At 31.9% G+C, this 24,918-nt stretch overlaps 1 protein-coding gene across 2 annotated transcripts; it reads right to left on the reverse strand.

Annotated features, from left to right (window-relative positions):
* Positions 1–223: 223 nt before the first annotated feature.
* Positions 224–16,507, reverse strand: LOC101514864 (regulatory-associated protein of TOR 1-like). Of its 2 annotated transcripts, XM_012713610.3 has the most exons (24): positions 15,878–16,507; positions 14,334–14,436; positions 13,554–13,636; positions 13,310–13,468; positions 12,610–12,627; positions 10,148–10,264; positions 9,862–10,019; positions 8,193–8,347; positions 7,940–8,084; positions 7,776–7,854; positions 7,512–7,613; positions 6,271–6,354; positions 6,071–6,181; positions 5,248–5,601; positions 4,961–5,147; positions 3,926–4,519; positions 3,448–3,777; positions 3,249–3,363; positions 2,722–2,846; positions 2,487–2,632; positions 2,233–2,337; positions 1,539–1,624; positions 1,208–1,292; positions 224–1,087 (listed from the first exon to the last, which is right to left on the reverse strand). In XM_012713610.3, exons 1-24 carry the CDS (start codon positions 16,223–16,225, stop codon positions 749–751), a joined length of 4,128 nt encoding a protein of 1,375 aa, XP_012569064.1. In that variant the 5' UTR covers positions 16,226–16,507; the 3' UTR covers positions 224–748. The 2 variants fall into 2 exon arrangements, with proteins under 2 accessions (XP_012569064.1, XP_004492528.1); XM_004492471.4 differs by lacking the exon at positions 12,610–12,627.
* Between the last annotated feature and the right edge of the window lie 8,411 nt (positions 16,508–24,918).

Consider the following 24,918-nt stretch of genomic DNA (forward strand, 5'->3'; position numbering starts at 1 on the left):
GAGAGTTAGTGATAAATTAGTGGAACAGTTATATTTTATATAAAAATAAAAAAATACAATTATAAAAAAATATATAAAAAACTATAAACTCAAACGCTACATGAAATGACTATCAAAATAACTATAAGTTAGGAAAAAATGTATGTATTCTAAACACGTCTCATTTAATCTAAAAAGCTTATAAGCTAGTTATATTAGTTTATTGAGATTATTTAGTCTGAGATGGAAGAAATTTTGCACACTTGAACAAACTTGTGAATTTAATTACATGGTGGTGAAAACAAAGGTACCCAAATTCTACAGAAACTACAATCATGAATGAAAAAGCCCCATTTACAGGAGTCAACATCCACATCTGTCAACAAACTAGATTATGTTTTCAGATAAAAGAAATTTACAAATAAAGAAAGGGTGGAAAATAGCACACAAAACAGGAATGAAAAATAATTAGAGATAGAATGATATTTACACATATACGAAGATGACCTTATTTGTCGGAGCCTCCAATATGCTTCTTTCTTTCTGTCAAATGCAACCCTCTGTTATGGAGGCTAACGAATACCTGCATACACTGCCAGAAAAATTTACCCCTACCAATATTTTCAGAAGTATTCACAGCAGAGAGGGACTCAAGCATCATCACAGGTTTATCCAACTGCGATAAATATGTGTGGCACTCCTGGGAGATGTTTGATAAACTCTTCTCAGCTGGACAACTGATGAAATCTTCCAAGAGAAAAATGTAGTTTCATCTTGCTTGAGTGTTGTCATCGGCATAGATGCACACGCATGCATCTGCAGCACCAGCAGCAAGTAGTAATTGATATGGGTGGAAATTGAGGCAGCTTACTGAACCAATTTTCTGGGCCATTAGAGTAGGATAGTAACGAATGGTGCCCAATTGATCGCCCTCCAGACTGAAAACTTTAATGAGTTGTTTGGCAGAACCACTGGCAATGATTGGAGCGTGTCTATGTACTGCCAAAGCCGTCAGGGAACCCCTGTGAGCTTCAATGGTGAGATAGGCGCTGCTATGATTTCTTATATCAAGGAATTGGATATCCCCGGCCTGAGAAGCACTAACCAACTGAAGGAAAGCATTGCATAATTTCATCATCCACATCAAATCAAATACATTAGTCACTGGATTTCTGCTATTGTCTACAAATATTATAAAATTATGAATCTAGTGAGATGCTTTATTTACCTTTCCAGGGTCTAACCCAGGTTGAAAGCCAATCCCCACTACTTTTTCCACTCTCTGTGTGTGTGGCCGTAATCCACATACGAGCCTAAGAAATATCATTGTCAATAGTCGTTAGTCATTACAATGACATTAAGTTAAGAGACATGGAGGCTTTTAAACTGAACCTTAAAAGTTCTAAACTTTAGATAAAACTAAAGATATTAGATTGACCGTTGTGGTTCAAGTATGAACTTAAACTTGGGGACGTGCAGGAAACCATATTAAAAGCATAAGGAGAACAAGTAACGATGAATTTTTATCACGGTGGAAGAAATTCATCTGAAGTGCTTACATTTCAGGTGTTCTGATATCATAAAGTCTTACAGACCCGTCTATAAAACCAGCTGCAAACTGTCCGCCATGAACTTGAGAAGCAGCCTAAAGTACAAAAGAAAGACGATAAATCAAAGAGGGGATAATTGTTTGTAAAGAATTTTTATGTCAATTATCTGGTTACAGATTGAATTAAATGATACGGGCAACTCAGTTTTCTGGGCATTTAACTGGAAATTGAACATGTGCCGAGTTTCTTTCTTCTTTGAAGAAAATCTTAAACCATATCATCAAATCCTCAATCTTTATAGACTTACTAAGATGAATTGAGGGTCAGTATGGGTAACTTTCACCCAAAACATCCTAATATTAGCAAGGGCAAAGTATGACAGCAGGCACAGCCAAAGAATTAAACTTTGGAGAAGGTAAACCCAAAGATCAACAAAATTTGAAGAAAGAGGGGGAAGGGAGGTTCCTAAGTAACAGTAGACAATTTGGTATTATTATCATAAAACTTATCGGGCTAATAAAATATATAATAGATTCACCAGTTAAGAGCTGTAACAAAAGATGTAGCTAAGCTGCATACATGGAAGCAGAACACAACTTTTTACATGTATCTTAAGAATAAACTCTGCTTAGCTACAAGGCAGTATTAATTTGAACAAACATAATATTCAACAAATAAAACTGTCAGCTTAGAGGAGGCTTACCAACGCTGAGACACTGCACTCCGATGATGAAGAAGGTATAGTATTAACAAGCTGCTCTTTATCAAGATCCCACAGCATTATTGAGGATATCTCACCAGATGCATACTGGTAAATGTGTTGGAGTAACATGAAACAATACCATAAAAAATCATTAACATCAAGGCGTGAGGGAAGAATCAGAGTTCTATTATAAGACATTAGTAGCGAAGAGGGAGGTATCCCCTATTCCAAATCATATTCAAAGAACCATATACCAGATAACCACATTGCTGTTGCCAATCAACAACTGCATTCTGACTCCTTACACCAGGTTTTTGACCATGAATTGAAGAGAATGCAGTGACGAGCTTCTGCTTCCCTTTCAGAGTATAGTCTTTCCAAATCCGAATGTTTCCGTCAGCTGCAAGATCCCCATTATTTAATATTCTGACAATTTAAGAATGGATTCTCTCATAAAAAAAAATAGTACTAAACAGTAGATGAGATTACATGAAGCAGCAAGAAGCAAGCTATCGTCAAGCTCATTCACCAAGCAGAGCTTAGAAATTCCTTTGTCAGGAAAATCATGATTATCAAAACTATTAAGTAGTGTTGCCTGTTCGTGGTTCCATATCCTGTGCAAAACTCCAAAGTAGTCAACAACAGAATTCAATATGATACAATACATACTAACAGAAATCAATTCATCAAAACCAGAAATATATTCTGATCTAGTCCAGACACAATTCTTACTTGTCTAGAAAAATTAAGAATGATGGTTGTTTAATTTCCTATGCCTCTACATCTGAGAATCTTTCTGAGTTCTATCAACCCTGAAGTCGAACAAGATTTGGAAATTTATAGCCCTCACCAAATTGTTACAGCTCACTTTTTGGACTTTAAATTTATTATTATTATTTATTGTCCTAACATTTACAACGAACACACAAAGTCCCCTTATGCTCCATGCCTAAAGCCATGTTAGCTTCATACCAGTATCCACTAAACTAACAATAATATAGACGAACTGTTCATACCTGATACGTTCATTCTCATCAGCAGCTATCACTATAGGAGAGAAAGGTTGCAGCAATGCTGTTTGTGTACCCTTTATGTCCCATTTGGCAATTGGATTTGTTAACCTACTAACAGCTGACATAATAAAATACATGAAGTTCTCAACTGGACATCTTACAGAATTTGGTTAATTGAGTTTAAAAAAAGTGAAATACAAACCAGAGTGCTGGCATTTCACTATGTGCTCCAATGCAAATTTTTCCCTCTCTTCTCTTCTAGCTAATACTTCTTCGCTATCATCTGCAGCAGTTAAAAGTGGTTTGGAGAAGTGCCCACAACTCCAATTATATATAATTGATTGAGGAAGAAAACTGGGATCAGAAGTCCCAGAAGCTCCCCCAGATCCTAAAAGTGGGTCAGCTAATCCAGTGTCTGGGGACGTCATCAGGTGAGGCCTAAACTCCAACGAACATACTCTACGCATTCCAGTTATATAACTTGGGCGAGGAGGACTAACTGGAGGAGTTCTGAACGTCAGTGGAAAGTGTCCTGCCAGAGCAGCATGCAATAATAAAATTAAATCCAATAACATCGCCGCAGGAATCAACAAATAAAAAATTGATGCAAAGAGATATATATTACCAAACAGAATCTGAAAGGTTAACAATTAAATCAAATAAATAAGAGCGAGACCTACCGCCATTCATATCAAACCAAGAAGACGAGCGAGCGAGGGTAGGAGAAACGGTAGCTTCAGTAGTCCGAACACCAGAAGGCTTTGATGGTTTTGCTACCACTTGTTCAATACCTATTATGGACAGTACCCGACGACCAAGGTTCCCAATCCGCGGAGATGGATCTTTTGCCAAAGTACACATAGCAAGTACACACTGTGAATACAATGCACTGTCCAAAGGCTTCGGCCCAATGTTGTTAACCACTCCATTGCTGAAACCATCATTCAGTATTCCAGAATCAGAATGATGAGATGAATTGTCAGACAATGGGGATCCATGCATGATTCCAGAACTAGCGAGAGGACTGCTAGAAGAGACCCGCCCATCTCGAATTACTTTAGAATTGTCATTCCCAACCCTTAGAGGGCCAATTTGAGGTGAAACAATATTACCATGAGCCATGTGTTGGCTCTGCTTAGGATATCCACCACCCGAATCTTTAATATTAGCCAATGAAGGTAAGGAGTTCATCAAAGAATTAGTCTGAGGCTTCCAATATGCAGCAGCAATTGATTTCAGGTGCTTGTTGTGGCCAAAAGCAAAGCGTGCTAGAGCTGACAGTTGAAAGAAAATACATTTTAGACAGTCATCTTACAGATCCAGCCCATATAAAATACTATAAGGACAAAATTAAGATGTCTACAAAGATGTACAAACCAACCATCCAACAAAACAATTGGCTGTCACACGATAAACAAATTAGAGAAAACAATAAAACACCACACAGAGACATAAACATACATACATACATACATATACATTAACAAATGCGAGTGCATGTGAAGGATTTAACTGCAAATTTAACCATATTTTCAGATATAACTAGCTATTAGGAACTCGTTCGCAGATAATTAAGAATTTCTAAGGATAAATCTATTAAAAAAATAACCAATAAACAAACAGTACCACTATTTTCTATCTAACCATAATGATAAGCATCTTCTCACAAAAACAATTGAAAATAAATATAAACATTCAGATGCTTAATCACATACCAACTGCTACCTCTGCCCTCACCAATGGACTCCCGTCTGAAGCAACACTCAACAAACTCTTAACTATACTAACTTCAGCCCTAAACTTGTCATCATCATCACATTCTTCATCTCCCCCAACACTTCTACATGAATCAAATCCGACATCGACAAGGGTACCCAGTGCAAAAACGGCAGATGCCCTAACCTGAGGAATAACAAAGTACATGGCTCAATCGTTTATTTAATATACCACAACTGTAATCATCTGGAAACCAGAAATAGAACCAATGCGTAGGGTAGCAAACCTCTGGCTGGGGTTCAGACAGTAGAGGAGCCAATATAGAAGTTGCATGTCCCTGCAAACCAATTGTCTGCCCCTCTGTGAACTCTTCCCACAATTTCCCAAGACACAGGCAAAGCCACTGAAGGAAAAGGGGCTCAGTTTGTGAATCATTAGGAGATGAACTCTGAAGGTGCTTTAAGCAGACATGGCTCAAACCAGATTCAATACAAGCTTCTTGGCCTCTTTTATGACCATCCACAATCACAGCCAAAACAAATGCAGCCATTGCACGTTGCTCTGGGTAGGCTTCCAAGCTATCAAGAAACTTCATAAAATAGATATGACCTCCGTCCTTCACTAGATCAACCTGACATGACTGCAACCCGGTAGATACGTGACATGGAGAGTTTCAAAATCAAATTAGAAAAAAAAATATAAAAAAGGAAATACATATAGACAAAATATGAAGTTTTGGAATACTCAATCAAAAAAATAAATTATATAATCAACTGCCAAGTGAAAGTTTCTCATAAAGATTTTTTAATGGGTTAATGAACAATTTATTTCCCTCTTTTTTCTATTTTCTATTTTTTACTTTTCTCAGCTTGTTCAGAACTACATCTGACGGGAAAAATCTGTTTATATACTCCAATAATGACTACAGTACAAGAAACATTATCTGTAGTCAAATCAGAAATTTCAACATGATTTATGTATTAAACAAAACACTTGTCTACTGAAATGTCAGAGCTAAGCGCTGCACAGCAGACACATGTTCTGCAAAAAATTACGGAATTAAGAATTGACATTCTATTTAAGGAAAAACTGATATCCTCCAAAATTACCTTATCAAGTGCAAGAATTTTTGTCCATATGAATACAAGAATCTGACGTAGTTCTGGTGTGGTTGTTTGCAACAGCTTCAGAACATAGGGGAAGATTCCAACAGATAATGCCTATATATAAGAAACTCAGTATCAAGCCATGATAACATAACAAGTAAAAATAACTGCAACAAAATTTGATCAATTATGAATGAAATTACCAGATCCACAGCCCATGGACCCATATCAAGGAATCTTCCAAGTAGTACTAAGGCACGAAATCGATGGCATTGACTAAGTAAAACCTGAAATAGGAGCAGTGCTACTTATGAATGCAAGCAAGTATATCAACAAATGCCAAACATTATTGCCAGAAACTTAAAATATATTGCAAAAAAGGATAAAGAAAGTGAGAGAGAAGTGCATAACAAAAAGTTGAGAGTCAGGATAAAAAAGAGATTTAACTGTAGATAGAAAATGTAGAAAAATTACTAAACATAAAATACAAACTAAACATACTATAACGAATTAACAATGGCAAAATACAGTATATAAACAGTAAGTATATTGCGAAGGCCAAAAAACAGTAAATAAACATGAAATACAAACAGTATACAAAAATATTTAAAAAATAGCAAAATAGACAAAATTAAAGGGGTAATCATACTTAATAACCAAAATCCAACATCAAAATCAAGTTCTAATAGTAATCGGAATCAACAAAACAGAGAACAGGGAAAAAGAAACAAAGTAGACAAAACAGAGTAACAGAAAGAACAAAAAAACCACGGCAAGAACATAACGATGTACGATGCTGCACAGAGCAAGAACGGAACAAAACGATGTTGAACGGAGCAAGAAAATAACGAAAATGGCAGAGCAAGAACGATGGCGGCGGAGAAAGAACGAAACAGAGGAAGAACAAAAACGGTTTCTTTTTCACGGTGATGAACCAACCCCTTCGTGAGTTTATAATAGTAAAGAGTAAGGGCTTAAGTGGGTGAGAAAAATGACCCAGATACCCTTAATGAAGAATAAAAAATAAAGGAATAAATAATAAAAAAGCTTGCGTTTTTTAAAAAGCCCTAGAGCAGGTCCGATAGTGGGTCGGGGTTAGAATAGCACGATACGCGGCCGGCAGCGCCACTACCGTGAAAAGCGTTTTCCCGGTCGTTGGCGTCGCAATCATCCCCTCCACCGCACCGGGATTGTGTCAGGATTGACAACATAGCTTGCATTACTACTTCGGAATCTAGACATATAGCTAAAGAGAAGATGTTCACAATAAATACATATCATCAAACTTCCTTCAGAAGAATGATAATGATCATTAACTAAATTGCAAACAATAACTTAAATCAAATACAAAAACCAAATAGAGAAATGGTAACCTACATAACACAAGGGTATAAGAAACCAATGCAATGGTTCCAAGGATAACAAAGACTAAGATATGATGTACCTGAAGAACTATAGGCAACTGTTCTGGTGGTTTCTTATGCTCAGAACCATGGTCAAGCCAAACTTCAAATGCAGTTAACTGCTCAGTGAAAAATGTACTAGGCTGAAAGAGAACAGCATATACTTTGTCAGATAAGGTCAAAACTTGCTAAATTTGCAAATGCTGTTGCTCCTTGTAAAACCAGTATACCAGACCCAACTTTCTATATTTAAAATACAATTTCAGAAAAAAGCTTTACATCAGATGCATAAAAAAAGCATCTACCTGAAATTCTGCATTAGGATCCTCAACTAATTTAGGAAGTTGAGAAAGGCAGAGCTCGGCAGCCATGTCCCACGCATCCCTGCAGCATGAATTAAAAACATATGACGATGATAAAGTTTATCGGCACATAATATCATAATCATAACAATAATCACCAACAATACCACATATGATGTTGATGGGTTGGTGGTAACGTTGGATGAGAGACGGGAGTACAATTTGCAGAACGCATAATTCGCTCAGCAAGCAGGAAATTTCGAAACAAACTTGCAACAAGCAAGTCCTGTCTGAACAGTCTCTGAAAAAGATCTGCAGGACAAGGTCAATATCAATATAATATAAACGAGACCAAAATAACTGGGTTGAAAATACACCATGGAAATTTAAGAAGGAGGAACTATGAGGGTTGAAACCTACCGTGAGGAAGAACATTCCAGGCAATTGTATCAGTTACTGCTGTAAAAATCCAATTCAATTCACCCAGAAGTGTCTTTCGGTCATTTGGACGGCCAGGGATCTTGTCTATAAGCGAATAATCAAACGAATCGCGAAGTAATGACCGAGTACAAAACCTAGAGATGAAGTACATAAGAAAATCACCGATTACTGATGAAATAAACGCCAACACGATTCAAAAGTCCATGATTAATAAAATGACAATTAGTAATGAGAAAGCGGAGTTAAACATTAATTAACATCGTAGTAAAGACCATCAATATTACAGTGATATTTTTCTATCACCACTAAATAAATCCAGCTACGATAAGTTAACACACAAAAATAATACTTTGGTGCACACAAATTATAATATATCAAATTATAAAAAATGTGATAAACAACAATGATGTATACAACCAACCAGTCTTCATTAAATGCCACTTGATAAAGGTAATAAGAGGTTAGGAAGGAATTGCTCCGGGTAACATGCAAAGATTACAGATTGGGTAAAATAATGCCCACTCACATTACAAAAGCATGCCTTATTTGAAAGTCCGTGCATGAAGCATTATTTTACCCCCAAAAAAAGGAGATACACTAAACCTTCCATGATGTTTATGACATGAAACAGTAAAAAGGAGATACACTAAACACGTTGATTGAGACAAACTATAAAATACCAATATTAACCCTTGTACTCTTCATCAGATAACTTCAAACTCTTTTCTAATCACTGACCGAGTCACATTGTATAATTGGGAATTACCAAAATGCTTACAGTAAGTAGCCTGATGACAACCACCTCGGCCACCCCCATGTCTTGAAAAATTTGAAACAAAAGTAGAAGATCCAGACTAGCAACCGACTAATTTAAATAATTATCACCGACATTATAGAGGGATGGTTGGAGAAAACATAGGACAAAAAGCTCTAACTACAGGATTCATATTTGTTGTTGTCATTCTGAGACAAAACTGATATTGAACTCATCTTGGACAGAACTTGGGTAACAAAGAGAACCCAGAAAAACGTATCAGTGACAACCCAAACAGTACGGACAAACAACACCAAAACAGAGGTACAACGCTGGAAGCAGTGGGACTCAATGACCAAACAGGGTCAAAACAGGAAGGGAGGAGGCCGGCAAGTAGAACGAGACCAGTGGTGACATTGCCACATCTGGAAAGCGACATGTGGGATTCACATACAGCAAGTCTGTAGGCAGAAGATATGCCTGCAAGCGACGGTGCATAAGATGGTGATTGGTTGGGGGGGGGGGTTGGGGAGAGACTGATTTGACACCAGCAAAACTTATGGTATGGATTTTGCAGTACCTAGGGCTGTCAGATTTGGGCTCGCAACAAGACAACTAGGGTTTTGAGACTTAAAGGCCAAGATTTAGAACTTATTCTCCGGCCGACTAAATTTGGAACCATCTCAAGACTGAAGAAGGTTCAATAATGAAATAGCTTGAGATATTAGCTCTCAGCTTGTATGTATTTATAAATACAAAGTTGTATAAGGAGAATCTCTTTAAAAAGGGACTAAATCTGGCCAAAGTCAATCATGTAACAATCCTAATTATATACATGGAAAATACTAATTTTATAGGAAAATACTAAGCAAGAATTAATGGGAGAATATTCACCATCGCAATGCCATCTTTATAGGTGTTGTAAGACAGGCTGTAAATACATCAGCTGGGAATTCTACACTCTGGGGCAAAGTCTCATGTGCTTCACATGCTGCAAGCATAATGCAATCCCTTGGGGATCCGGAAGAGTTAGCAGCACTCCATTCGTGAAGCTAATCAATAACAAGTCCACCAAGAAATTTCGTAGTCCAAATATGAAAAAAAATGACAACACAATCAGAATCCATACATTTGAAGTTGGCTTACGTAGCATTCAATAGGCAAGATTTTGAATGAATACCTCAATGAAGGAATTCACAATCAAACCAGCCGCAGAGCAATCAAAAACATAAATTGATGGGGTCTTCAGCCAGGAATCGAGTTCGCTGATTGGTAAGGGGATATACTGTGTATAGCTCTGAGCATAATATCATGAAGAAAGAGAATAAGAATATGACAATGCTCTTTATCACTATGATATAGTAACTAGAGACACATTTGAAATTTATGGTCCAGTAGTTGGAGAGTTATAATATTGAGGATTCTCTGATAAATAGATATTATCAAATTTAGCTTTATTATCATCGTAATAAGTAGATTGTGTACCAGTGTGATGCATAAGTGAATCATAGATAATTTATGTATGAAAGAAGAAAGTAATTAAAAAGACTAACAACCAAAAGAAGAATTATAATTGAAGCATAATATGTATATGTGTGTGTATTGGTGTGTGTGTGTGTGTATATATATATATACAGACATTATTATATATTCAACAATCAATACTATTTGATAATGGTTCCTAATAACATACCTACAGTTTCATGGTATGTACTATGTAGTACGCACAATTTACAATAAATAAAATAAAAATTGTATATTAAAGAATATAATTTTTGAAATAGTTAAAACATTGTTATGAAAAAATTGGATATATATCTAAAGAGTTTAATTGTGGTGCACAGTGTAAAGGCTCTTTACACAGTCATCCACTAATATTGTATCATTCTGCCATGCCAGTTTAATGTATTTTAACTAAATAAAAATGACTTATTTCTAATTGGATAATAACTCAATCATACAACTCTATTTTCTCACGTCCCCTATATCATCGGCTTGAAGTCATTCCACATTGCCTCTCTCTACTCTACCATTCTGTATCTCTAATTTCAATCTCGACAGTTCCAGTTTCCTTGAGTCTCTATTCTCTTATTGGTCGTTGTTAGTTAATTCTTCATCTCTGTATTTTCAAATCTCTTTTATTTCATCTCTAACTCTGCACATAGCCCGTTTCACTTTTCTTTTTTCTCTTCAGTCACCAACGAGTCTACTTCAAAAGTTATATAGCAGCACCATCAAGATGGTGCACTTAAAATTCATTAGAAGAGCTTAAAATTGAAAGAAAGAAAACTCGTCTCAGTACCATAATCGTCAATATGTAGTGGGACAGCCCCTTTATTCTTACACATGGGCATTTGTGAGATGGAATACGAATAATGCAATGCAGGAACAAGTTGTTTCTGTGCAGTGTGCAAAAAAGATATGTTGCTGTTCAGAGTTGGAGAAAAACACTAGAGATGGTGAACAAAAATTTCGGATGAGACAGCAATGGTAACGGAGAAAAATTAGAATTTTTAGGTTATTTTATTAAGTAAATGATGTGGCAGAATCATACAAATTACAATGTTATTGGATGACAGTGAAAAGAGCCTTTTACATTTGTCAGTGCACCACAATTAGACTTATATAAAAAAAATTGCAATTCTATTTTTGGAGAATAAGTTATTAATTTATGTAGGTTGTTTTAAATGATGTCATGTGGTGCGATGAGAGAATGATATGACAATACAAACTTTTATATGGGGGGAATGATATGAACTGTCAAGCCTCTATAATTATTTGTTCAAATTTGTGTGATTTTACCGAAAGTGTTGCGGAAATAAAATGAGAAAATAATAGGACAATACAAACTTTTGTATTGGAAAAATGAGTCATTAATTTGGTGATTATAAAGGGTATCATGAGATTTGAAATAACAATGAGAGAATAACATGGCAAATTGACAGTATAAACTTTTGTATGGAGAGAAAGAATTTAAGTAGCGAACAAAGGCATAAGTTTCATCAAAAAAAAAAAAAGATATGCATAAGTGAATAATGTCTGTAGACATTAAAAATTTAAGGTTGACATATGTTTTTAGTCTCTATAAAATTGAACATTTCAATTTTAATACTGTAAAATTAAAATACAACTTTTAATCCCTACAAAATTATCATGCATGTAGTTTTAGTCTTTGTTGTTAAGTCAACATATATTTTTAAATAAACTTTTTTATGTTTACAACAATATAAAAAGTTTCTCCACAAAAAATAGCTCAAAATTCAATTTTTTACGTCCATATTTTGCTTCTTTTTCCTTTAGTTTTTTACATATAAAAATTAATATTTAATTTATCCCAAGTTACAAAATTGTAAATTTGTGGAAGAATTTTTTATTAAGTTCTAAACATGCTTGCAAAAATCATTCAAAATTTTAAAGTTGAAAGACAATTAATCATATTTCATTTTAAGAGACTAAATCTACTTGATGGATAATTTTGTAGGGACTAAAAATTGTATTTTTATTTTATACGGGACTAAAATTGAAATGTTGAAATTTTATAGGAACTAAAACCATATTTAACCCAAAATTTAATGTCAGTAAATAATTTCAAAGTTGTAAGATATTGTTTGGATATGTCATATGTGGACAAACAATCATTACCTCATTTGAGATTTGAACCTTTTTGCGATACATGCAGCAAAGAGTAGAGTGTAAGTAATAATAATCTGGATAAAATTACATAAATGCCATTACCAATTTTGGCGGGAAATTTCTCTAGGACACTATCCTACTTTTATATATAGATTATTATTATTATTATTAAGGAAATGCTAATGAGTGTCCTACGGGCATTGTTTAAGATTATTATTGTATTATTATTGTTATTGTATTTTTAAATTATAAGATTAAGATTTCAGTTATTTCCCAATCCTAGTTTTTCTGATTATCTTATCTCTGCCACCCCATCTTAATTATGCTTGCTGTGAAAATATCTAAGCAGAATAAATGGCATAACAAGTACACTGATTACATAAAATATATTCATTTTCTTGGACAAAAATAGCAAAATTGCTTTCTCACCCGTTCTCATCCCATACTTGTCACTATATTTCCTTCTTTCCAAAGATTTCACCTGCTTATATCACTCCTTTTTTCCATCCACCTATTTTCATCTTTTGAGTCTCTAATGAATACAGTATATTTTGGAGAAGATAGGAAGACCATATGGGTAATATCTAAGAAGCTCAAATATGAAGCAAGATCCCTATCTACTGGTTAAACATTGCCACCAGGAACAAAGTGACAATTTACTTATTGGATAACTATCTTGGTTTAAGAGCTAAGAAGGAAGAAAATTGACCTTATTGAAGACCCAAATTTCACCATTAGGAGTTGGCCTAGGCACACCATGCCCATTGTAATGGAACAAAACTCTTTCTGACTTTGTATATTTACGACATGTAGTACAAAGCTTTTTCACCTCATCCAATGTTGGATCAAGTTGACACTTATAGCGTGCCTGCAAACAATAGCTACTAGGTCAGCTAAAAATCAATTTAAAAAGCTCATATGCAGATGAGGTTGGCAAGGTAAACATTCCCCACCTTTGGTTGCCATCTTTCGTACTGACTGGTCAACGATTTCCCAATTAACTCTAATGCCTTTTGTGGTTGCATACTTAAAGGATCTGGAGCATTGAGAAAGCAAAGCATCAAAGGTTGTTTGTGCCATAACCATAGTTGTAACTGTGCAGAGTTTTAACAAACTACCAGTGTTGTTAATTGCAGATTGCAGAAAATAGCAATTAGTTGAAATTCGGCTACGCTATAGTGCTATAGCGGCTATTTGGCAACACTTTATACTAAATAACGTATTGCAGAGCAATAGCAATTTGTTCAATTTCTGCTATGCTATAGTGCCACAGTGCCGCTATAGCGACTATTTGACAACACTACATATTACAAAGGTTTTAATTAAACATCTATTTACATTTCTTGATTCTTGATAAAAAAGCTGCAACTAACTCAAAACCGTCAAGTTGAGAGTCAAAAAGCATAGAGTGAATTGTTTTTGGATAAAACATGGAAAAGGGTGAATCAGAGAGTCCAACCATCAGAAATAAGAACAAAACAGAAGCAGTTATATGCTTTACCATCAGACAATTCATTTACACTTCATTTGGATTTATCTGCTTTTGCAGCTTGTAAAATCAAGTAATTATATAAGGACCAAAAAATTGTGTACACAATTATTAGGAAGTCAGAAGCTGTTTCGAAACATAAACTGAACGTGAATAAGTGACAAAAATAGGAAGTAACTTAGAGTACAAACAATGGAAAAGAAAAATTTCAAAAACAAATGAGATCAGAAAGTTAACAAGAGACCTATCCAGCACTCCATTCTGGCACAAGGGGATATCTTTATTACATCCGGTGGATCAACACTAATGTTTAAACATAATGCTAGAGCTACGCATCCTGTCTTCATCTGCACCACAAAATTAGGGGTTACATCAAAACACGCGTCTTAAATATATAAGCATCTTTCAAACGCATAAATTATAAATTTTCATGGAAAAAATGGACACTTCAAATGAAAACAATGGTGCTAGACACTGTAATTATAAAAACCACTAGTGATTTGGCACAGTTCAGATTTGTTATGCAATTACAAACATGGCAACAATTATAATGTTTCATTCAAGAGAATCTCTTTTTTGCTTCACAAGTCTCCATAAGGATAATAAAGAATACATTTCAGAAAATTGCAAACGTTAGTGTGCAATATCCGTTAAACACATGCCTCTGGAACATTCAATTACCACCTAATTAGATGTATTTTTAGCCATGTTATAGTTACGAAGAATCATCTTCCATTTAACACTGACTAATCTTCAACGGGGAATATGTTGGGTACACAAGGTAGATTCTCCGAATGTTTTCTCCATACACAAGAGTCAATGTTCTAATCCTGGACCACTAGCTTAAGGTTACCAACTCCCTCACCACTTAAACCATCCACGTGTTGGTCCTGATCAGATGTTTGTGTTGAAGGAGCCTCAATTTATTTTTGCAAATAACAAGCAATTGCAATATTTGTAAAAAATTGAAGAACAAGAAAGAATATAGATCATTGGAAACATGAACTGTAAGCCCAAATTCCCAGTTGATACAATTGAATTCAGTGGACGCGGCTTGCATATTTCAATTTTTTTATTTTAGTAGTTAATATATTGGATTGGAATCTTAAAGTAACACTACTTACAAATAAAACCTATATACTACAATTTTCTGCATTCATCTACTTTTTTTAGACAGAATCATCTTTTGTCAACCAATTTCCACCTAATTGCTAACATAAGGAACTAGCGACCGCCATTCATGTGACAGACCACCTCCTAGTAGAAGCTACTGAGACTTATAAAAGGCCTATCACTCAAAAGCAGTAAATGTAAATAACATTTTCCCAGCCACATTTCAGAAATCACTACTTCAGTCAAGAAATTCCAGCATAATTTATCCATTTTCAACTGGGTTAGACAAGTAAAGTGAGAAGTTGATAACCATTCATAAAAATTCAGTGGCTCAAAATCCTACTCAATAAAATACATCTACCAACTTCAAAAATCATGGCTAGGACAAAACTCACTCTCTTATTTTATTCATTTACATTAGTCGATCCAAACCCTTCTTCCATAAAACCTTCAAGCTTAACACTATTTCTATTTCACATTGGCAGGAATTAGACCTAAATGGCATATTTTTCAAAGTTTCCAAATTTCTATGACACTAATTAACACTCACACAACAAGAAAATGTTAAATCGCCAATTGACCACATAAAAATGCAGAAAAAAGGAAGAACAAATTTCTATAAACAAACGAATCAAAACAAATACATGGTATATTAATCGAAAGCGAAGAGCATACTCTATCCTTGGGTCGCCATTTCGAGACAAGACCACTATCGGAGGGACCAGCGGGAAGGTCAAGTTCAAATGCATCGTGACGGAGTTCATTAAACAAAACCGTCTGTGGTAGATACGCCATGGTAGTGGCGGCATTAGCATAAGCGGCGGTACTACTACTACTTGCGGCGGCGAATTCGGAATCACGGCGGTGAGGAACTGAAGCGAAATCGTTATCATCGTTTATGGCGGCGGCGGAAGCGGAAGCGGATGAGGAAAAAGCAGTAGCAGTGGAATCGTCGTGGTGATTCGGAACGACGAGTACAGTTGAATGGGAAAAACGTGATGCCATTAAATCCCCCAATGCCATCCAAATCGGAAACCCTTAGAGATCAATCATTCGATGGAGAATGGTGTTTTGGAAACCCTAGGTATTGTTGTTGTGTGGAGAATATGAAAGTGATGGTGATAACGATGATGGTGATGGTGATGGTGATGATGATGATGTTGACGGTGATGATGGTGATGATGGTGATGATGATGATGATGATGGTTATGATGGTGGAGGAGCATAGAACAGTGGCGGCAGAGACTGTCTCTCCTCTAATGGAAACGGAAAACCAGTGACACCAAATTGCGATTTTGTAGAACAGAATAAAAATAATAATAGGTAAAAATAAATAACAATTATTATTATTTAATTGTAATTTTAAATTTTCTTTAAATCAATATATTCTGTATATTTGATCTGTCAAAAAAAATCTATATTTTTAGAGAATTTTTGTAAGTCTGCTGCATTTTTTTTATGGTTTTCCTTTTTTTATTAGACATTATTGTTTGTCGCTTTTCTACGTTACTTTTTAAAATATTCACTTCGATGTTTAAAAGGAAAGTTTTGATTTGATTTGAGGTGATAATACTATTTACTATTTAGTATTTGAATTGATTTTAAGCACGTGATTCTTTTTTAAAAAAATCCCTATGTATCTTAATTTTCTATAACTTTTGATTTTTTTTATTTAATTTACTTTTAATAAATTTTATTAGTTAATTCATATTAAATTAGGCCACTTGGATGAAATAAAATTGCATGAATTTCTTTCAGTTTTCTCGTTTTTGTGGTTTTACCCAATTTAAAGGTTGCGATAAAAAAAATCATAATATACCAAATTTAAATCATTTTTTTTGGTACTACATATCAAATTTAATTATCTCCAATCTCCAAATATATTATATTATTCAAATTAAAATCTCATTCATAATTATTATTTCCTAATATTGACATTTGGATTAAATTGAGTGAATAATATTCGATTAAATAATTTTTTCTCTGACATCAATAATATTTTTTTCTTTAATTCCTCAATATCAAATTCAAGCTAAACTATTAATTCAATTTACTATTGTATTTTGAGAGAGAGAAAAAAACATATGTATTTAAACACAATTTTATATTAAAAAATATTATTTATAGAAATATTTTTATAATAAAAAGAAATACACAAGTTTATTTTTAACTCATTAGTTAGTTAAATCAGCCGCAATAAAAGTACAAATAAAAGGTGGACATTCGTCAACCCAAATAGTATCTTCTAGAGATAAAAGAGACTTGACTAAAATGTGGGTAGAATTATTAAAAGATCTATTTACAAGAGCTATATTATACAAATAAAATAAAACAAGAAAATTATAACAATCAATGATAATAAAACTCACATAAAATCTATTGAAAGATGGGGTGTTAATAGCTTTGCAACATTGAGGGATTCATTATCTACAATGACATGATGAATCCCAAACTCAATTGCTAGTCGGAATCCTATAGCTTCAGCTACATCCATGTTAAGAAAATTAGTGATCTTCCACGTTGCACTTGGTAATACCACATTCCTGTAGGAATGAGTTGAACGACATACTTAATTAACACCTCCATTCCTGTAGAGGAAATGAATATCTCATTCCACCATATTTAAGCTTATTCCAAACACGATCTTGAATAAAATAAAAAACCTGCGTGTTGGATATTCCAACGAAAGATGGTAATCCTAGGTAATTTGAAGGAGTCTCCACTATTTTAAAGGGTGTCTATCTTATGAGTTTGTTTTGTCAGTCAATAGACATATTTTGATTAAAGGAGATCTCTGATTTTTCAAGATTAATGAATCGGACAGAAACATCTTGGTAGAGTTGGATGATAGATTTGAGGCATTCAGCATTCGTAGGAACATCTTCGTATTTCATTTTTTAAAATCAAATATATTTTGCACAAGCAATTGCGAGACAACTCACTTGGATAACTTTAAAAAAAAAATTTACATACCTGGGATTCAGTTAAAGGATTTTTTTAACATATTTTTCCATAGCTTAATCCAAAAATTAAATCCTAAACAAATAATTAAGTGACCCAAATATCCACCACTTGTGTGATTCATCTTCGTAATTATTTATATATTAAGAAAAATACAAATTATTGTATAAAAAAAATATAATACATGTTTTTGGGAGTAAAAAGAGGACATACAATATGCATTAATTTTCTGATATATTTTTGTTAGATAATATTATTATATATTAGTAGTAAGGGTATTTTAGACAATTCTAGACAATTTTATTCTTTTATATATATACTCATTGTAACCCTATTAACTATTTCGATCCTCTTTTAACAATTTTTTATATAAAAACTAATGAAAAAATTGTGTCTCAGTCCAAGAGATAGAAAATCATATGATTAATTGAGTATTTACAAAAAAATTCATATGTATCTCTTTTCATTGAGTTTTTTTTATATAAAAAATGATAAATACCACGTTTAATATAATAATATCGATATTTACAAATTGAATTAAGATTTAATCCTTCAATTAATTTTATAATCCAGATATTTAATGTGATTTAATATTTTATATTTAAACACATTGAGTTCGGTATTATTTTTTCATAATATTAACAAAATACAATTTTTACAAAAGGAGTAAAATACTATTAAAAAAATGGTAAAACAACAAAACTGTACCAAAAAAAGTTTAAAAAATATGGAAATTAACCCGTGAACAGCCAATTTTTAGGCAATAGCATTATTGGTTTCATGACTATTCCTCCTTTCTTTAACTTCAAAGTCGAGATAAATATTATTAATAATATTTAATTTTTATTATAATTACTTATAAAAATCATTCGTGGTTATAATTTTTTAATTATATACATTTTTAATTAAACTTAATATTTTATATAAAATAAAATCAACATAAATATTAATTAATGGATAGTATGTTTGAGAGTGAAATATGTCAAATATCAAATTCAAAATTTTCTTTTCGAGGGAATCCAACCTAAATTTTAATTTTAATATTCTAATATGTTTTTTCTTACTATTACTACCACATGTCATGAATCATTCACTTGATAATTTTCAAATTTATTGTAGAGTATAATAATATGAAAACTAGCGAATTTAATTTAGTTTATTGTGTTTGTTAAAAAAAAATATCAATAGAATTTTTTAGTGCAATAATCATAAACCGTTAATGTAAAATAATTTTATATTAACATTTAATGAAAGAACATCTTATCTCTATGACACATAATTAATTTTAAAATAACCATAAAAAATATAAGGTGATATGATACAATAGTGAATTTTCGTAAAATATCAGTGTAAAACATTTTTACAGTAGCAAAACATACTCTTTAATGATATTAATAGATGTTAAAACATAAAAGAAAATAATTAATTAAACTAAATACTAATATAATAAATATATAAATAAATAAATAATATATTTATATAAGTGCGGGACGAGATGGTATTATAGTACTCGTACCATCACCCATACCCACTTAATTTTGCGGGTAATTATCTGTCCCCGTGTCTCATATCCAATTATGTAGATTTTTATCCTACTCATTATAGATTTTTTTTTACGGGTACCCACTAAATTTGGATCTAATTGTATTTAAAAGGGTAATTTGATGAGTTAAAATTTCTTCTATTATTATTAGTTTTATGTGTATATTTGTACACTTTTTTAGGAGTTCTGATTCTCTCAATTTTCTCTTCTCTGTTACTATAACTTTGAAGTTCTTTTGGGTGTATAAAATATTTGAGTCCACCAAATATTACATTTCTATATTTTATAGTTCCAAAACTTTAATAATGAAAAAAAATTGAGAAAGTGGGAAATAGAGCAAATCTTAACTTCCTTTTTCTAACACATGACATAAATTAATCGTTTGTTGATTTTATAAATAAAAAGTTATAGTAATAGACTTCTCCATTTCTTTTAAAAAATGGATTAGTCTTAAAATAAAAGAGAGAAATAGAGAGAATTTTTAACCCTAATTTAATAGTCTACATAACATAAACAAAAAACAACAAACAATCTTACTTTGTCTTAGTCTTAATTTAGTGTTTGGTGCGTTTGTTAGTAACATAAAATAAGTAAATCACGCCACTCTATCTAATTATCATGTCTTTCTAATGTAAGTTTTCTCATGGAAGGACCAAGTTAGAATCTAATAAAATATGATAAGATTTTTTTCTTCATATTTACCCTTGAAAAAGTAATTTAAAATATATTAAAATATCAAAATATTCAAAATAAAGAACAAAAATAATAGTATTATAAGTTGAAAAGTCATAAAATAAAATAAACAAAAAAGTTAAATTAGGTTAAATTCTAAAGTTTAATATTAAAATTATAAACAAAATTAATTTGGGTAAAAAAATTATTTAAAAACATTATGATTTATTTTTTAATTTGAAAATTTTAAATTATAAAAATATAATAAATTATAAAATAATTTAAAATGAAAACTAAACTTTAAAAATCATATTTAAAATTATAAAAAATAGTTGAAATTAACAAAACAATGAAACATTATATATAAATCTGTCAAATAAGTAGTTTGTCATTTTATCTAATCTATATTTGTTATACTATTATTTGGTTCATCTCAAACACAATATATACTAATATAATGTTATCATATATTTACTCTATCATCTTCTTATTCAACTATCTTATCATATTCATCTCTATTTTATCCTAACAATCAAACAAGCCAAAAAGTTACAAAAGATATACCAATAATTAAGTTTATTTTAGCAAATATACCACTTAGGTTAATGATGAGAATACACAATGATTTTTTTTGACAAAATGAGAATACACATATATGTATGAGTAAATTAAAATTTCAATGTAAAATTAAGCATGCATGTATATATTCGTGTCTATTTCATTTATTTTATTTTTTGCACAATTTAGTTCTGTAATAAAAAGTAAAATGAATTTATGACATACACAAACAAGATTTTTTAGGCTCTTCTAATTAAAAAGGTATCAAATAATAGATAGTTATGGAAGAATAAACTCACTAATGATAATGCAAAGTATTTCTAGTTCCACTTTTGCATGCAGTTAGCATATTATTTTTGGAGGAGTACAGCTAGCATTGTTAGCTATTTATGTATGCAGAGTTGATTGTTTACCCCAAAAACATAATTATTATGTTTGAGGAAAGTGACACTTTGGCAATGGCACACATGCATTGTAACACATGTTCAAATCTTGTATACAAGTAGAAGGCAAAACAACTATCTAATTGAAACAAAACATTTGCCATTTACTTGAAGGAAATTTTGTGTGATAGAGAAATCACATCATAATTGAAACAAAAGTTGAATTGGAAAGCATCATGGAGACATTTTTATTTTTTGTTAAAATAAGGAAGTTTCTATGTAGCTTTGCAAAGTGTCATTTGAACAATGTTACATAATAGACAAAAAGAAAATTTGTAAATATGAGGAAGTTTCTATGGACCTATTAGGTGTTATTTGTAAAAAATTTGTGAAATATTATTATATCTTATCTGACGCATACAAACACTAAGCATTTTCTAAGAAAAAACTTCTTTGTGGGTTGAATTCTAAAAAAATATTTTAGTCCAATTACAATATCCACAAATGGTTTACTAGTGACAAACTACATTTTCCAATTCCCCCTAAAGTTCAATTTTTTCACTCTCAAAAAGCAATCCACTCACTCTATTCAAATTTCAATATTATTATTTTCTTACATTAGACCCTTTCTTTTCAACACACTTTCTATAAGCATTTCCAATTTGAACACTATAGGTTCTTTGTGTGGTAGAAGACTAAAAGTAGTTGTTGACTTGAGCATGGTGATGAAAGCACTTTTCGATGGAATCTTACAAGTTACAAACCAATTATGCTTTATTGAATATTTCCTTCCACTTTCTTTATAAGTGATTAAAATCACTCTTAAACTAAATGTTGTGGATAATCTTTCCACGTTTCAGACATTGCTTGAGTCACATGATACCTTCATATTGTCATGTTTTTATGATTATTTTACTCATGGCTAAAGATATCGGTTTTGGTTATTACTAGTATACTAGTACTTATCGCTTAATGGTGAAGTATTCCTAAATTCAATTCAATAATAATTAACAAAGAAAAAAAAAATAAGAATAGAGATTAAAACTAAATCAAAATAAATCAAGTTGTATAAATATAAACGAGAATTCAATCGTATTATTCTCATCCTAGTCTAAGACATTGTTTGATCACATTTTAGGTAATTTTACAATCACTTATTGGAAAAAAAAAATACAACATATTAAGCTGGTTATAACGGGTATTTATGTCGGTCTCACAACTGGTTTAAAATGTTCTTACACAATAGTGAGACACTTTTAAATCCGTTTTCACTGACTAAAAACACATTTTAAACAAATTGATATATAATTAACTTTAACATGACATGTGTTTCAAAGTTTTTTAAGCATCTTTTAAGCCAATTTTCAGTGACAACTGACTTAAATTTAAGTTGATCTCTTTTAAAACTACAACAAATGAGATGTAGTTCACTTGTTTTCTTCAAATCTTCCTCAATGTGAAGCTTTGTTAGTCTCTCCATTTCAACAATAGGGGGTTTGAGAATGGTATCAAACTTTTGAAGAGGGTAGTTGCCTCTAGTGACAGAACGACAGAGGTGATGGTAACAAAATAATGTCTCTAATGAGTGACAATTTTATATTTTTCTCGACTTGAAGTGTTGTTAGTCTCTCCATTTCAACAATGGGTGGTTGGAGAATGATATCAAACTTTTTATGAGTAGATGTAGTTGGTGATGGTGGAAATAATACTTCCTGATGAATTTACAATTCATCTTTTTTCTTCAACTATTCCTAATTTGAAGTCTTCTTTGTCAACTTGTACGCTCTTCAAATATATTTAGTGACGCTTTAAGTAATTTAAGAATATTATTTATTATTAGTTGATGGACATCTATCAATAAAAATATAAATTTTGAAGCGACCAAAACTAGAATTGTTAAATGAAATTAATGGTTTCAATTATTCCTAATTCACCTTGTATTTGTTACTAAAAATAACTAAAGTGGCACGATTTCGGTTTCCATCACCTTCGTGTAGTCATAGAACATTAGGTACCATATTATGATATTCTCAAAAAAAATATTTTAGAAAATCAAATGTTTTAGAAACTCAAAGTTGTGTAAGACAAAAACAAAGCATTGGTTCTCCAAAGACAAAAAACCATTTTCTTAGATTATGACAATACTTTTTTAATGTTACGGTTTTTATACATTTCACTAGGACAAAAATATTGTAGTGAGAATAAAAAAAAACACGTTACATATTAGAATAAAAACTGAAAATAATAAATGAGAAAGAAAAAAATAAATACAAACCAGGATAACGTGTATTATGCCAAATCAACGTGAATAACTTATACTAACTTCTGGTATTCATTTGAAACACATGAACAACGCCAACAACTTGAAAAAACGTACATGCAAGAGACCAAAAAGAACAGTGAAAGCGAGAGACTAGTGTTTTGTTCGCTAAAGAAATGTGTAAAGTATATAACAAACCAAAAGTTTTGTGAGTATTTAACACTATCTAACACTTTTACATTGATTATATGAATAATTGTCTTAAAAGACAACTATTTTAAGTCGGTTATCAAATTATCGGGCTTAAATAGTTTAGCATTTTCAACTTAATTTCAAAAAAATAATTGTGTATGCATTTAAAAATAATAATAATTGTGTATGCATTTTAAATTGATTGTTTTAGAGAACCAGTTTAAAATATGTGTTTTTTAAACTCAATTTCACATTAGTGAATTGTATATAGTATGGGGAGTATGAGAAGAAGAAGATTAAGACCATAAAGAAATATTTTTATACCATACTTTTTTTATCCCTAAATTTTAAGATTTTGAATAAATAAATCACCTCTTTTATATATCATTTATTTATAGTTCGTTTTTGATTGTTATAGGATTGCTGAAGAAATTTTGGAAACATTCATGATCTTAGATGGAACATACATGACGCAAAGAAAGCAATAAGAAAGAACATAACCTCTTGCTTATATCTACAAAAATTGTCTCAATAATTATATTCATTATCTCAAATAAGATTAAAATATTTTGTAACCAAAACTCAAATTAAATATCATTCTACAAACTTGAATATCTTATTAAAAAGTTACTAAAAATGATAACACTTTCACTACAAGAAACCATAACACCAATGATCTTACACTCACACACGTATCTTGATTGAGATGCTACAACTTCACAAGACTTCCTAGTTAATAAACATAAAAATTTAAATAATAATCAAAACACAAGAAAATAACGTAGAAACTTCAAACTGATGAAAAAATTACGACAAGATAATAACACTATATAAAAATTGTTACAACACAGATTTCTCTCAAATACCTCACACTCCTAGTACACCCACACTCTCTCCAAAGATAATATCTAACCATCTCATAAAACTCTAAAACAAGAGATAAATAAAAAAAATATTAAATATAAACTTAAAGTATTTATGACTTGAGCTTCATCTTCCTTTACAATTCAAAGCAATGTGGGACTACTTTGATTTCTCCAACTTCAATCAAAACTCAACAATCTCTACCTTTATTGAAATTTGTGCATCTTAACATTCATTGTTTATACCGACAATCATAGTTCAAAAGAATTATCGTACTCCACCA

Source organism: Cicer arietinum, chromosome 3 (genome assembly GCF_000331145.2).
Source record: "Cicer arietinum cultivar CDC Frontier isolate Library 1 chromosome 3, Cicar.CDCFrontier_v2.0, whole genome shotgun sequence".
Lineage (NCBI taxonomy): Eukaryota > Viridiplantae > Streptophyta > Magnoliopsida > Fabales > Fabaceae > Cicer > Cicer arietinum.